Source organism: Ceratosolen solmsi, unplaced genomic scaffold, assembly GCF_000503995.2.
Source record: "Ceratosolen solmsi marchali unplaced genomic scaffold, CerSol_1.0 scaffold10, whole genome shotgun sequence".
NCBI lineage: Eukaryota > Metazoa > Arthropoda > Insecta > Hymenoptera > Agaonidae > Ceratosolen > Ceratosolen solmsi.
This window is the reverse complement of record NW_011948412.1, coordinates 22,447,248-22,461,554: the sequence shown is the minus strand read 5'-3', so window position 1 is coordinate 22,461,554 and position 14,307 is coordinate 22,447,248. Positions and strand designations below refer to the sequence as shown.

The 14,307-nt window shown below is 25.3% G+C and overlaps 1 protein-coding gene across 1 annotated transcript in view; it reads left to right on the top strand.

Moving 5' to 3' along the window:
* Positions 1-4,137, top strand: part of LOC105362412 (facilitated trehalose transporter Tret1) — a 7,545-nt gene extending 3,408 nt beyond the window's left edge. The window contains exons 4-5 of the mRNA XM_011499856.1: positions 1,944-2,250; positions 3,341-4,137. Of these exons, the coding sequence (XP_011498158.1) occupies positions 1,944-2,250; positions 3,341-3,969 (936 nt within the window). The 3' untranslated portion in view covers positions 3,970-4,137. The remainder of the gene's footprint in view (positions 1-1,943; positions 2,251-3,340) is intronic.
* Positions 4,138-14,307: the final 10,170 nt, after the last annotated feature.

The window sequence follows — 14,307 nt, the reverse complement described above, 5'->3', positions numbered from 1 at the left end:
GTGCCGCACTGACGAGCTTTACATTTTTACGCGCCGACTTAATCACGCTCGAGGCTATGTTCAGATGGCCCCAGTGGAGAATTTTCGACGATTAAACGCACCGGAAAGTTTTAAATTTAAAGATTAAACTGGTCGACTATTTACGAATATCGCAGCTTAACGAGCAATGAACGCGTTGCGAAATATAGGATACTCGTATGCTTTGCTAAAGAATGATATAAAAGAATTTTTTACACAAACTTATTTAAATGAAGTAAATCAATCAATTTATAAAATTCTTACGAGTCAAATTTAAATTTTAACATCGATAAAAATTGCTTGCAAAATACGTATCGTGAAATGAAAGTAATATTGCATAGAAAGAATTTTCAGTTATAATAATAACAAAGTTTATAAAACTATTATCATCCCTAACTAAGGTTCCTAAAATATAATATTTTTTTTAATGTTATAACTCGATTATATTAAATTATCTTAGAACTTTTGTTTTCTTATAAAGCTCTCTTCTTAATAATTTTTCATGAAATGGACTTTTTAATAATTTTATAAGAGTAAATAATGATATTTTATCAAATTACAATAATAATTTACTAACATATCTGATAACTTTATATATTGACGCCTAAATTGAATTTTAAATTAGTCTCTTTAATATCGAACAACTTCATTTTTTATCCTTTAATAAAGTAAAATCTCGGATATCCTATATCTATAAAGCAAAATATCAACGAGCAAGAAATTTTGCTTATTCATTGTGTTATTCTAAAATACAATTTTAATATTGTTTTCTGTAATTAAATTTATAAACTTATAAGTTTATAAATATTTATAAAAATAATTAGGTAAACATTAAGTAAATCAAAATTTTTGTCGTAAAACTAATCAACCATAAATATTAACTAGCCTTTTAAAAATTAAGATTTAGAATTATATTACGAAATTTTGAGGCATGATTTTTGGCTTCTTTTTCCAACTGAGATAAATTTATATGTGGATAAATTAATTATCACAAATATTATACATAATAATTCATGTAGAAAAATATTTCATTTAAAAAAAATCGTATCAAAAAATATATTTTCTTAAAGATCTAAATTCATTTTACTTTTTTTTCATATTGAAAGATTTTTATGAAAAAGATCGTCCATTATAAATATTGCATAAAATAAATTGATTTTCTAAGATTAAATTAAATTTGTAGAGACGATATAAAAATACAAAGAAAATTTTCGTATACGTAGACTTATTATTTTCATTAAAATTTTTGTAAAGTAATAACTTTTAATATTTTAATATTTTAACGAAATCGAAATATGAATACTATGATAATTAATTATAAAAATAATATAAAAAAATTAATTCAGTATTTTTGAGATTTCAAAGTAAATGGTTGTGTAAATGTTAAATCAACGACTGAGTCATGTGAGTAAATATATTCTAACTTCGAAGTCAGGATTAATCGGAAAATAAATCTTATTTTCAGCGACATTTAATTAATTTTGTAGCTCCTAAGCGAATAAGCTTCTTAAACGATGTAAATTGCTACTTGACATATTTATTAAATATTTGCTATACGTATATGTAAACAAGTAAAAAATAAGTCAATCTTTTGGTTATATATCTCTATACTAACAGATTAATGTCTCACAATTACTCGATTTATAGCAAACAAAAAATATTTTGTCACTCTTTTCGTATCTGTCGGTCTGGAATCGAGTAATTTTATCAGCTATAAAAATACTGGAGCCAACTACGATAAAACAAATACTTATTTAAAGAATCGAATAGAGAAACAATGATTAAAAAAAAACTTCCATGACAAAAGCGCATCCTGTAAAATAAGCACAATTTTGCATTTCTTTAAAAACGCGCTAACTTCTTCGACCTTCGATCGCTTCGAAAGCTCTCGTATAACGAGTTTCCAATGACCTTGGCTTCTTCAGATACTATGGAATATAACCACCCAATCAATCGGTCTATTCATCGGCAATCTCATGGGTCCATACATCTCCATGAGGGTCTTCTCTTACATCAGCCTCGTGCCCAACATCCTGTTCCTCATGATTTTCCACTTGATACCCGACTCACCCTACCAACACATCATGACTGGAAATGTGGACAAAGCCGAGGCATCCCTTAAATGGTTTCGTAGAAAGGACAACGTCAAACTCGAACTCCAAGAGCTTCAAGATTACGTCAGCTCTTCAAAAATATCTCTAATGGATAGACTACGAGAGCTGAATGAACCACGTAAGTACACGAGAGTCGCGACATTGTACTTTCAAGCAGCTTATCAGAATCCTTGTAAGTTGATGACATGAGCATTCATTATTTTATTACTGATTAATATAAAATATTATAACTTCTAATATATAAATTAAATGGGCTCAATAATTTTAAAGCAACATAATCTCTAAATTACATTTTTAAACTTTTCTAATGCCACTGAAATCAGCAATGTTTTGTTAGAAAAATTAAAATGCAATGTGCTTATTATATAACTATTTTTCTAATTAAAAAATAGTTATATTTGAATGTTCTTCTTTTTTCACGTTATATATTTCAGAAAAAAATAAGACTGCGATAAATTTATTAATTATTGTATTACTTTTACACACACAGCTACAGTCATGCATACGCATAACCGCATATACACACACATGCACATACACGTATAAATATATATATATTAAATGAACGATTCATGAATAATTGTACATTAATACAAATCTCTCAATACTTAATACTGTTGGAGAAATATTTTTTAAATAGTACAACTAGGAAATTACTATTAATAAATTAAGTAACTATTAATATTTACTAAAAATAAATTAAATCTAATAAAACCTAATCCAATTTATAATATTATTTCAATATTATTCCGTTAAAAAAAGAAATTAATTTATTTTACTTAGTAACATGACATGTATTGATTTTGTGTATATAACACAAAACCAGTAGCTACTTATCAATCCTTATCTATAATAGCAAATAAAAATGATAACAAAAACGATTATGATTTTATATTTTGCAAGCAACTTTTGATATCTAAATATATCTTATACTGCGTGAGTTATATTTTTAACATATTTTGATAAATTTATTCATTTCATTATTAATTATTTCAACATTTTGTTAATTCAAATTTTATTAATACCAAACTCTCAGGTGCATTCATATCAATCTGCAGAAATAAATCTATTATAATAAATTATTATTATTATTATTTTAAATTCACTTTTTAAGCAAATGAATTAGAGTAGAATTAATATAGGCATTCGTACCATTCTCAGCTTGGATCAGAACGAGAGAAAACATAAAATCTTTCGTAAATTCTCAGGTTACCGTAAAAGCTTCATGATGATGTTCCTGATAAATATTTTTGGCTACTTCGGTGCTTACAACGTGAGCAACAATTACATGGAAATAATAGTCGCGAACAGCCGAGCTAACGTTACCCCAAGCACAATTGTAACGGCTACGGGTCTCTGTTCGATAATTTCTGGCTTACTTGCAACGTTCCTCGTCGACAAATTCGGCAGACGACTCCTCCTAGTAAGCTCAAGCCTTGGGATGGCTCTCTCCCTTACGAGTTTGGGCCTGCACTTCCGGCTCCTGGATCTAGGACACGATCCAAAACCACTTACCTGGTTACCATGTATCTGTCTCCTCTTTTACACGATCTCTTATTCAGCGGGTTGCGGATGTATACCTACTGCTCTAATGGGTGAGCTATTCTCGCCGAAGCTCAAGACTATCACAAGTCTCAGTTTTAGCGGTACCTCGGCTGTATTTTCTTCACTCTCAACCGGGACTTTCCTACCCTTTCTCAACCTTATTGGGGCCAATTATCTATTTTGGTTCTTTGCTGCGGGAGTGTACATTTCTGTTGTATACTATTACTTCTATATGCCGGAAACGATGGGTAAAAGCTTAAAAGACATACAACAGCCTATTTCTAAAAGTTAAGACCAAATGTCCAATATGGCGATGGCTTGAGCTTTTTCAACGACTTAATGTGTACACTTTTATCTGATTTTGCAAAACTAATGTGATTTGTATAATTGTTAACACCAACTTTTTTATAATTACATAACCAATTATGTAAAGACATTTATAATTCATTTCTATTAATATGATCGTAATTTCATAAAAAATATTTAAAGTTTAAATATACTTTCCACTCCAATTAATTCAATAAATTATAATATTGCTGTGGCGTAAAATTAAAATTTTTTAAACATTACATTATATACCTGCAACAGATCAAATATCACAAACTTCTATTAATTAATACCATTCATTTCCGGAATGAAAATCAATAAAGGTACAACGCAGTAATAATACAGTATCAGTTACATCAATACTGACAAAGTGAGCAATAATTGCATCGGAAACATATATGTTTTGAAACAAACATTTTTATAATTTAATTTTTTATCTAAAAAGAGATGATATTATTTCATTTTTCCATATAATTTTAATTTAATAAACTAATATATATATATATATGCATTTAAAATAGGAATACATAAATAAATTATTTTCATATTCGCAAGAAATATTTAGAGAATCACACTAAATTTTTTGATAATTTTTATAGTTAATTTTATAGTCAGAAGATTCATTTAATATAACATGTAAATACAAATATATTATGAGCATAATTATTTTTAAAATGAACCTTTGAATATGTATTACATGTTCTTGTTATATCTATTTTAAAAAATTATAAACTCACTTTTCAAGATTTATAGACCCATGAAAAATTAAAACAAATAGGAATACTTGTTTAAAATAATATGACAATTGTTCAAAACAATAATAAATATTGATTGTTATATATCAGAAATGTATACGAAATTAATTATGTGAAAAGGATTATATTACAATATGATATCGAAAATAATACATACAGTCATTTACTTACGTGTATATATATTTCTAAATAATATAATTTTTTATATTTTCTTGTTTATATCGATTGTAAAAAAAAATATGCTGGCTCAAGTACTAAAAAGCAAATCGGAAAATATATCAAACATCTCAAAAATAAGTTTAATGAAAAAAACAAGGAATAATTTCGTTTTTCATAATAGTTATAAAAATATTTGTATAAAAATAAGCATAAATTTGTATAAAAAATAATTGGAGTTTATAATATTACTTTATAATAATTCTCTCATTCAATTATTTGAAATTCATAATTTGTTTGAATGAGAAATATTTGAGAGATTTCAATAAAAATTTTTTTAATGTAAACTAAATTAACAGTTTTATAAATCAATAAAATGACTCACAAAATCATTTCAAAATAAAATATAATTTATGAATATAAAAGTGACAAGAATACATATATGTATAAGTTAAAACTGTTCACCGTTGTAATAATTATATTATCTAAAAATTATCAAATATACTTATTTATAGATAAATTTATTTAAAGTAATATCTATAGATACAATAACTTCCAAATATATATTTAATTTTTTTGCATTAAATATTTATAATTTAAAATTTAGAAAGATAATTAAAAAATTATTCAACGAAAAAACATTCTCCATTAACTATATATTATAATAAAATCAAATTTAGAGTTGTTGATGGGAATTTCCTAGCTTAAATTATAACATCTATATTTGTAACTGAATTGAAATATATTAAATATAGTTAGGTACAAAATATAAATCGATAACTATGAAAATTTATAACATTGTTTACAATAATTTAATATTAGAGAATCCATAAAAAACAACAAGTGAAAAATAATAAAATATGGTATACGTATAATTATTATTATTAAACGAAGTCAGACGTATAAACTATAATGAAATTCGTGTTAATTTGAAATTTATTAAACGATTTTATTATTTTATGAAATTACTATTATTATTATTATTATTTTGAAACCTAAAATGTTAGGATTTATATTGATCCCATTTAACTAGAGAATAAGATTCTACATTAAAAACTTTAGCTATCTTAATGAATTGAAAGAACTACAATTTAAGTCGTTATCTTACAGTAACAAAAGAAAACATGTCATATATCGTCACTACCAACAATTTGATCAAAACGTTAAGTCTATATCAACTTCAACTTAGTAAATTTATTACTTTTATCTATTCAAGTACAAGTATTATACCTTATCGCGTATGTCTGAAACTTTAATTGAATTGTCACTTTATCAACAAACTTGTTAAAAAAACTCTAAAGGAATACTATATATTGGCTCAATTTTTTGTAAAGTTAGAAACCGTATGTAATATAAATATAAATTATTGAACGTAAATAGTTAAAATGTTTAATATATTCCATAGTATAATATTATTTTGAATAATATTGAAAATATGTTACATGATTAGCAGAATATTGATTGTACAAAAACATTGTATAATATTTTAAATTATATTTATATCGTTAAACCAAATGCACGTATTTGTTGTTACTCCATCATTAAAAAAAAACTTCATTGTAAAAATTCATGTATATAATTTATAATTATATTTTTCAATTAAATAATTATTAGATACAAATTTATTAACTTTGTAAATATGTATTATAATAAAATAAGCAAATTATTTCATAGAAATCTGTTAATATATAATGCATACAAATGTCTTCCATTCCAATAAAACAATTTTTTATATTTCTATTTCTATAGAATCTTATAACTATAGCTATTTGACAAATAATAATATAAAATAATCAGTAAAATAATTTGTATTTTTTGGTAACAGCTAATAACATGATTAATTAAAAAAAAATTTTTTTCAACGTCTAAAAGTTTTTACGTAATATTATAACCTTTCGACAATAAAAGTCCTGTATAGCCGAATAAAAATCAATGGATAGTCAAATTTTTTTATTAAATATTTATATTATTTTTAAAAAAATCAGGTTCTGGATTGAAGTTAGATTAGTTGGTCAATAATTTAAAAAATACATCGTTAATATATAAAAATATAAATGAAAATATTATTATTATTATTATTATTATTATTATTATTATTATTTATGTTCTAATTTGTTTTGCCTTTAATTTTAAACTTATAATAATTTTAATTTATAACTTACTATAAATGATTTTCTCGAAATAGCCTACATCATATAGCATACATTTCATTTCTAAAGCATCATACATCTAGAATATATTATGGTTTAGAAATTCTAGAAACGTCGAATCAATATACACTCAACTCATCAGTAAATCTACACACTGTTGCTGAAAGGTATATGCATACATCATATTCGAATATACCTAAGCATCTGCAACACCTAGTATTCATTATTGATTACTTAAAGACATTCGGACTAACGACACCAAGGATAAATATTCCCTTTGGCAAGCTAAACTAGCCTATCTGAACCATGTTGTCATTACCACTCACAACATAGCCAAGCAAGAGAGATGCGCGTTATATTGGAAGTACTAGTCTTACGGAGTAGTACGTTTGGCTGGTTACGGGATTATATTTCTGACTCCACTACAGGACCAATAGTGTATGAAATATTTATAGCTGTTAAAATAGCTGTTTTTACATTTAACGATAATTGGCAATATTATATAAAATAATATTTCTTAAATCAAACTGAAATAACACCTATTTTTATCAAAATGTAGAAGACTGTTTTCTATACTCTTGATATACTTTATTCTTGATGACCGAGAGGAAGTACCATAGAAATGCGTTGAAGACATAAATGGCTGCCTATGTGTCCATTCTTATATACCAGTACTTAATAGGCAGAATGATCAAAGGAGGCTCATCCAAACAAACAAACTGAGTCTACCAAGTCTTATATACTTATATATACTTAAGAAAGAATAACTTAACTTACTCTAATATGATCATCTAATATGATCGTCTAAATGAATCTAATTTGACGATGAACTCAAATGTGACTCATAGAATAAAGAGACTTTGAAAGGAATTATAGGGAAAATTTATTGGCATAAATAGGAGAAAAATATTCAGAAATACGTAAGAAAATACACGAATCCGAATCCGGCTTCATCAAAGAAATTTACCTCATAACCTTTAATCTTTATAGACATATTCCTTTTAATTATTATTATATTTACATGAAAATTTTGATTAATATCTGTAATCACCCCTCCTACACTATTCCTTTAATTTAAATGTCCATCGAGTTAGAAAAATTCATTAAACATTCTATTCATTAGGCGACTGTACCACTCTTCCACAGTCATACGTATTTCATACATTTATATCTATGTGAAATAGAGAGATATTGATCCATTCAATAACTTAGCATCACTTGCATTAGAATTACAATAAGCTTGCAAAACAATTTTTAAAACATGTATTTTAAAACATCTATTTAACCAACTTTACATATATTAAATAATTGTTAAATAATATATTATAATTAAAATTTTATTTATTAAGCCAATCATCATAACAATATTCAAAAAACATAGATTTTACTCTATTTTATTATAATCATTATTTTTAAATAATATTGAGTTAATTATTTAGACATCTTATTTAAGTCAACGTATATTACAGCTTTTATTTATTGCAATCCTTATCCAATAGAAAACTTTTGAAACACCGAAGCATAATTAAGAAAAAATATCATAATAATAAAAATGATAGATCATTTAATTGATTGTAATATATATATATTTTTTTTAATTAAAGTAAAAATTTAAATTACAGTAAATAAATTTAACATAGGAAAATTTATTACAATTTATATTAACAATTTTTTTTTAATAATAAATTCGTTTAATCTTATGTAAAGAAGAATAATAAAAATATATTCATATAATATTTGGATATAAGCAGTTAATATAAATTAAAAAATTATGATTTGTTATAAAATAAAAGAAAATCAGTTGCCCATAAAAAATTATACTTTCCGTTAACTATACTTAAAATAATCTATTATTAATTACTTATTTTTCATTCTTCGTACAATTAATTTCAAATAATTCTATAGATATAATAATAAATTTTGAGAAATTCGTTCCAAAATATATATATATATATATATATATATATATATACATAGATTTAAATGAGACATTGTTCGAAATTGTAAGAACCTTTCCCATGTCATTACGAAATCTAGGAAACCCACGTCGTTTGACATCTGTAAAAAGGGTGTTACACCCAAAAATTGCAGATAACGATACACAACGCATATGTGTTGTCAAACTTAACTACAATGTAAGTCGGATAGTAGAGCAAGAACGCTTCAACAAGTCCCCTTCATGGTGGGGATGCAAGTAAAAAGCGCTCTGATTGGCGCCGCCAATAATGAAAGATACGCTCTTATTGGAACCGCCAAGAAAGAGCTGATTCGATTGGAGGCGCAAAGAAAGAGGCACTCTGATTGGAGTCGTCAAGGAAGAGGCCATTCGTAAATGACAATGCGGTTGTCAAAAGAGTGATTTTAAGGAAGATACCGCAAGGCGCATATGCTTCTTACGAAAAACGTCAAAGAACAAAGATGTAAACATAAATAGTAAAGGCCAAGAATAAAGATGCACAGACTAGTCGCACCCTACTTATAATAAGTGCAAGTGCAAAATACACACTCTCAGCAGTGCCAAGAAAAGTATACAGTGAAAAGAAAACAGAACCTACAAGGTGCCATACGAGGCAAAATCTGCGGACACTACGAGGTGCCATCAAAAGCAGATAATCTGCAGAACTTACAAGGTAAAAGTTCCATTCCTTAATAATTATAAGTATATACAATGTGCCTGAGCAGGCAAACATCTGTAGAGCGACCAAGCGCACACAATCTACAGAAGTACAAGGGGCAAGTTTAGTGCCTACAAAAAAAAAACCTACAAGGTGCTGCACACGGCAACATCTGCAGACCAAGAGCACATCTGCAGAACCCATAAGGTAAACAATACCCTAATAGTAGAGCATATACTATAATACTCAAACTACCACCACGTGCCACTACACGAAGAAGCGCTGAAATTTACGCCCTCACACTTCTACGTGTACAATTACACCACTGCACGCACCACATAAAGAGGACCTGGAGATTTACGACCTTCTACCTATACATGTAGTGCACGTTACCACCGCGTAGTAGCCATAAAGGAACAGCAAGAAGCTAAGATTCCTATCACCAACTTCTATCATTATAGTGTAGTTTAAAAGGATAACTACAATAAACATCAAGTAAAATAAATGTGTTAATTATTGAACATGCATTATCTCTTCCACAATCCTCCCACCAATCATCTGAGAGCTCACTCTAATTTTAGACATTTTGGTCCTTCGAGCCGGATACTTTATTATTAGACAGACATAATAAAATTTTGTAGTAATAATAAACTAAATCTTCGCATTGAAACTAACGCCGATCAAATGAAATACAATTCGTGCTACTTTATGTGTATATGGTTCTAATATTAAAATAAACGCTCATAGTTCACTCAGTAAAAGTTGGCATGTGAGTCAAGATAGAAAATACATCCAGCAAAATAATTTGTAACACTCTCATAGTTTTTATATTTTAATACTATAATATAATAATAGTTCGGTATAAAAATATCATTCATAGAAATATAATTCAATTGTATATGCAATAAATTTATTTCTACAAATCTACAAATATGACTGTTTTTCAAGAGTAAAGAAAATTATAATATAACACTTTATAATAAATAAAAAGAAGATAATAAAAATCTTAACCAAGAAACTGAATTTGTAACTATAAAAAACGCTAAAAATTATAACTATATTATTTCATAGAAATTAAAAAAAAATTATATATATCAAACTGAATCAATACACGTAAATTTATATAAAATATAAATATTAATGATTATAATGGATCTACAATGTCCTTATTGTTATATAATGCCAATATGTTAAAAATGAAAATTTTATTAATAGGATAAGTGTATATATAAACAATAACGAATATTTTTATTTAAAAATATTCTATCAAAACCATACAATTTTCTATGATAACTATAAAAATAATAATTATATTGCTGTAACTGAGTAAAGTATCGTTACCATTATACAATATAAGTGTATTAACTTTTATAAATATATTTTTTAGACAGAATATTTGGAATTCAATAAAATTTAATTTTTAAGTAAAGAAGCCACAATATTACTTACAATCAGTATAATTATATTTATACTTATAAGTTATAATACTTGTACTAATATATGAAATGTTATATGGAATATATACAAAATTAATTTATTTGTATTATGTTATTGTCTAATATCAATTTATGTTGTATAATTAAAAAAATAATTATTATAAGTAAATTATTACTTTACTTACTATTAATAGACATTTTTTTAATTATAGAAAAGTAATAATTTTTCACATTAAATAGCTTCATAAGGAATTATAAAAATTAATAATTAATAATTTCATCATCCCCTAATAGTCTAAAAATTACACTAAAAACTAGTTGATATTAAGATAAAAAGAACTTCTATATTTATAAGTATATTTTAATATTATATTATTTAGTGTGCATTTCAATATTTTCATATTTTTATTTTTAATAAATACAAAAACAAATCCCAATAATTATTTTGAAAATTATATTAATTTTATAAAATTATTTACATTTTTAAAATAAAAATACTGCAAATATTGTAAATATATTTCAAATATATTTCATAAGCAAAAATTTGGTATTGAAAAATTTTAAATTACTACTTAAAAGAATAGACGATGTTGGGCTTATCTATAATTCATTATGGTTAAAACTTATATACGATCAAAGTTTTATTTTTATTCGAAATATAATAAAATAATAAACCTAAAATGCACTACAATATGTTGAAACAGTTTAGGCGTCTGTTTCTTAGTTTCATCAACACACTTAGATAAATTGAAAATCTATCGTCGCAAGAATTAATATATAATAATTAGTAATATTTATACTTTAATATCTGAGTTTACATGGCTATTTTATTTAAGCAATAAATAATATGATATTAAAATATCAAAATGGAAAATTTTTAAAAGAATTCCATAAATTATTTAAACAGTATGATTTAACCAAACTATTAGGAAATATTAAGAAATTAAACATATTTTTAATAAAATGTGTTAATAATACGAATAATGTATAATAATATATAAAATAATACAAAATAATAACATCCATAAAATCTTCATAAATTAATAAATTAAAATTATAACTGTATTATTTCGTTAATATGATATTTTATTTATTATTCAGTTAAAATAATTATAATATTTTGAAAATCTATTTCACACAAATTTTAACTGAAGAATTTTAATCTATATGAAGTGTACTAATCGCTGTACTTGTATTAAAGCAGTAACATATAAAAAAACAATAAGAAATAAACTGATATTAGACTCGCATGTGACAAGGCGTGTGGCAAGGATATTTAACTTTCATATAAAATATGAATACATATAAGAAATAGTAGTTTAACTAAATTTACATGCAATACGTGTATACCAAGCAAAGTTATAAACTTAGCCCATTACATGCAGTTCTGAATCACGGTAATCAGAAAGCATGGGGAGGGGGGGAGGGGGGGTAAGATGAAAGCCCACTAACTTATGAATGAAAATCCGACGTCTAAGATGTTCGAGAAAGATCAACCCTTGATTCTTCACGAAATCCCCTCTCATCCGGTGCATAATTGCGTGCACATCGTGACTACAGTAAAGGTGTGTACAATTGGTTTAGAGTGAGAAAGAGAATGAAAAATTTGCATACTGCAGAGGAAAGAAAAAGTAGAGTGTGAGTGATAGTGCCTGAGACTGGTACTGTCGCTACAGATATTTTAAGTAAAGATTAATAAATAATCTAATTAAACAATTATAGTTATTTAAACATTAATCTTGAATATATTATTTGAAATTAATATTATATATGGCTATCGGAATAACTAAAATATATAAATTTGTTAAATATCTATACATTTTATAAAAATTATTATTTCCAAAAATATTTGTACATGCTGTATATTGATGTAGATTTTTTTATAAACAATATAATTTATTACTACTCTATTTATATAATAAATTTGAGTAAAGTTTAATAATCAGGACTAGAAGCAATCAAGCGACTAGAGGCAAAACTGTTGCAACGATATAATAAAGCTGTATAATGGAAATCAAATTCTATAACATCAAATGATCGTATGTGAACTTAAAATTGTTATAGAAAAATGATGTGAAAATAAAATCTGATAGATATATATTTATAATGGAATTTAATAAATAATCAGACATAATAGCAAAAATTATCGTGCTAAATTATTATTATTATTTTATTTCCTGCCTTACTTGCAACTTGTATTTTATAATATTATTTATCGAAGATAATTATTAATTTCAATAAAATAAAATCCCAATCATTTATAATGGTATTTGAGATCACATAATTATTATCGATAAAATAATGAATATTTTTCCTCGCGTATATAACTAATAAATCACTATCACTGAATTCTTTTCGTGAAATAATCTTACATGTGAAACACACATGAAACAATAAATCCAAAAATGAAGTCTAGATGTATTTCATTATTTTATATGTACTGCTAATTATGAATGAACGAATACAAAAATATGTTTTACAATTCCCGAATTATTTAATTCTGACATACGTGGGGATTTCGTAGACAGAAGTCGTAGCTCTCCGCGACCATCTAGAGCTATTAAGCCTTGACAGTCTTCTTCAAAGTACTTAAGCACCTTCTTCTACATGCTTCTTAAGCTTCAAAGGAAAACCTTAAGCGTATGTCTTTAAATACTCGAAATGTTTAACAATCGTGTCAAAGACTTACATACAATATACTAATCAGAAACACAAATTTTCATTTTATTTCTGTTATATATGAATGAAGTAACAATTCACTTACATTAAGGTACTTGATAAAAATGAAATCAGTCTTCGTTTCAGTTAATAATATAATAATCAATATACGATAGCAACATATACTTTAAAATTAATATTAATCCAATTATTAATACATAAATAAAATATTAAATTTAAAATTTTATAATGGAATATCAGAAATTCTATAAATAAAAAAGTAGAAAATTAATTTTAATTATGGATACTAGCGTGTTTTAAAAGATTTGCAATCCAATTTCTAGTCATTTTAGAATGAATCACCAATTCAGAAAGTTATAGGATTTTGTTTTTTAATGAGAAAATCGAAAAATTCAACGGATAAACTTTAAAAAAAGAAAACAAAGTATAAGCAAATTCTCTAAAAGTAAAATGTTCGCTAAATTATTTATAACAACTTCAAGGATTTTTATTTACATAATTATATGTAAATT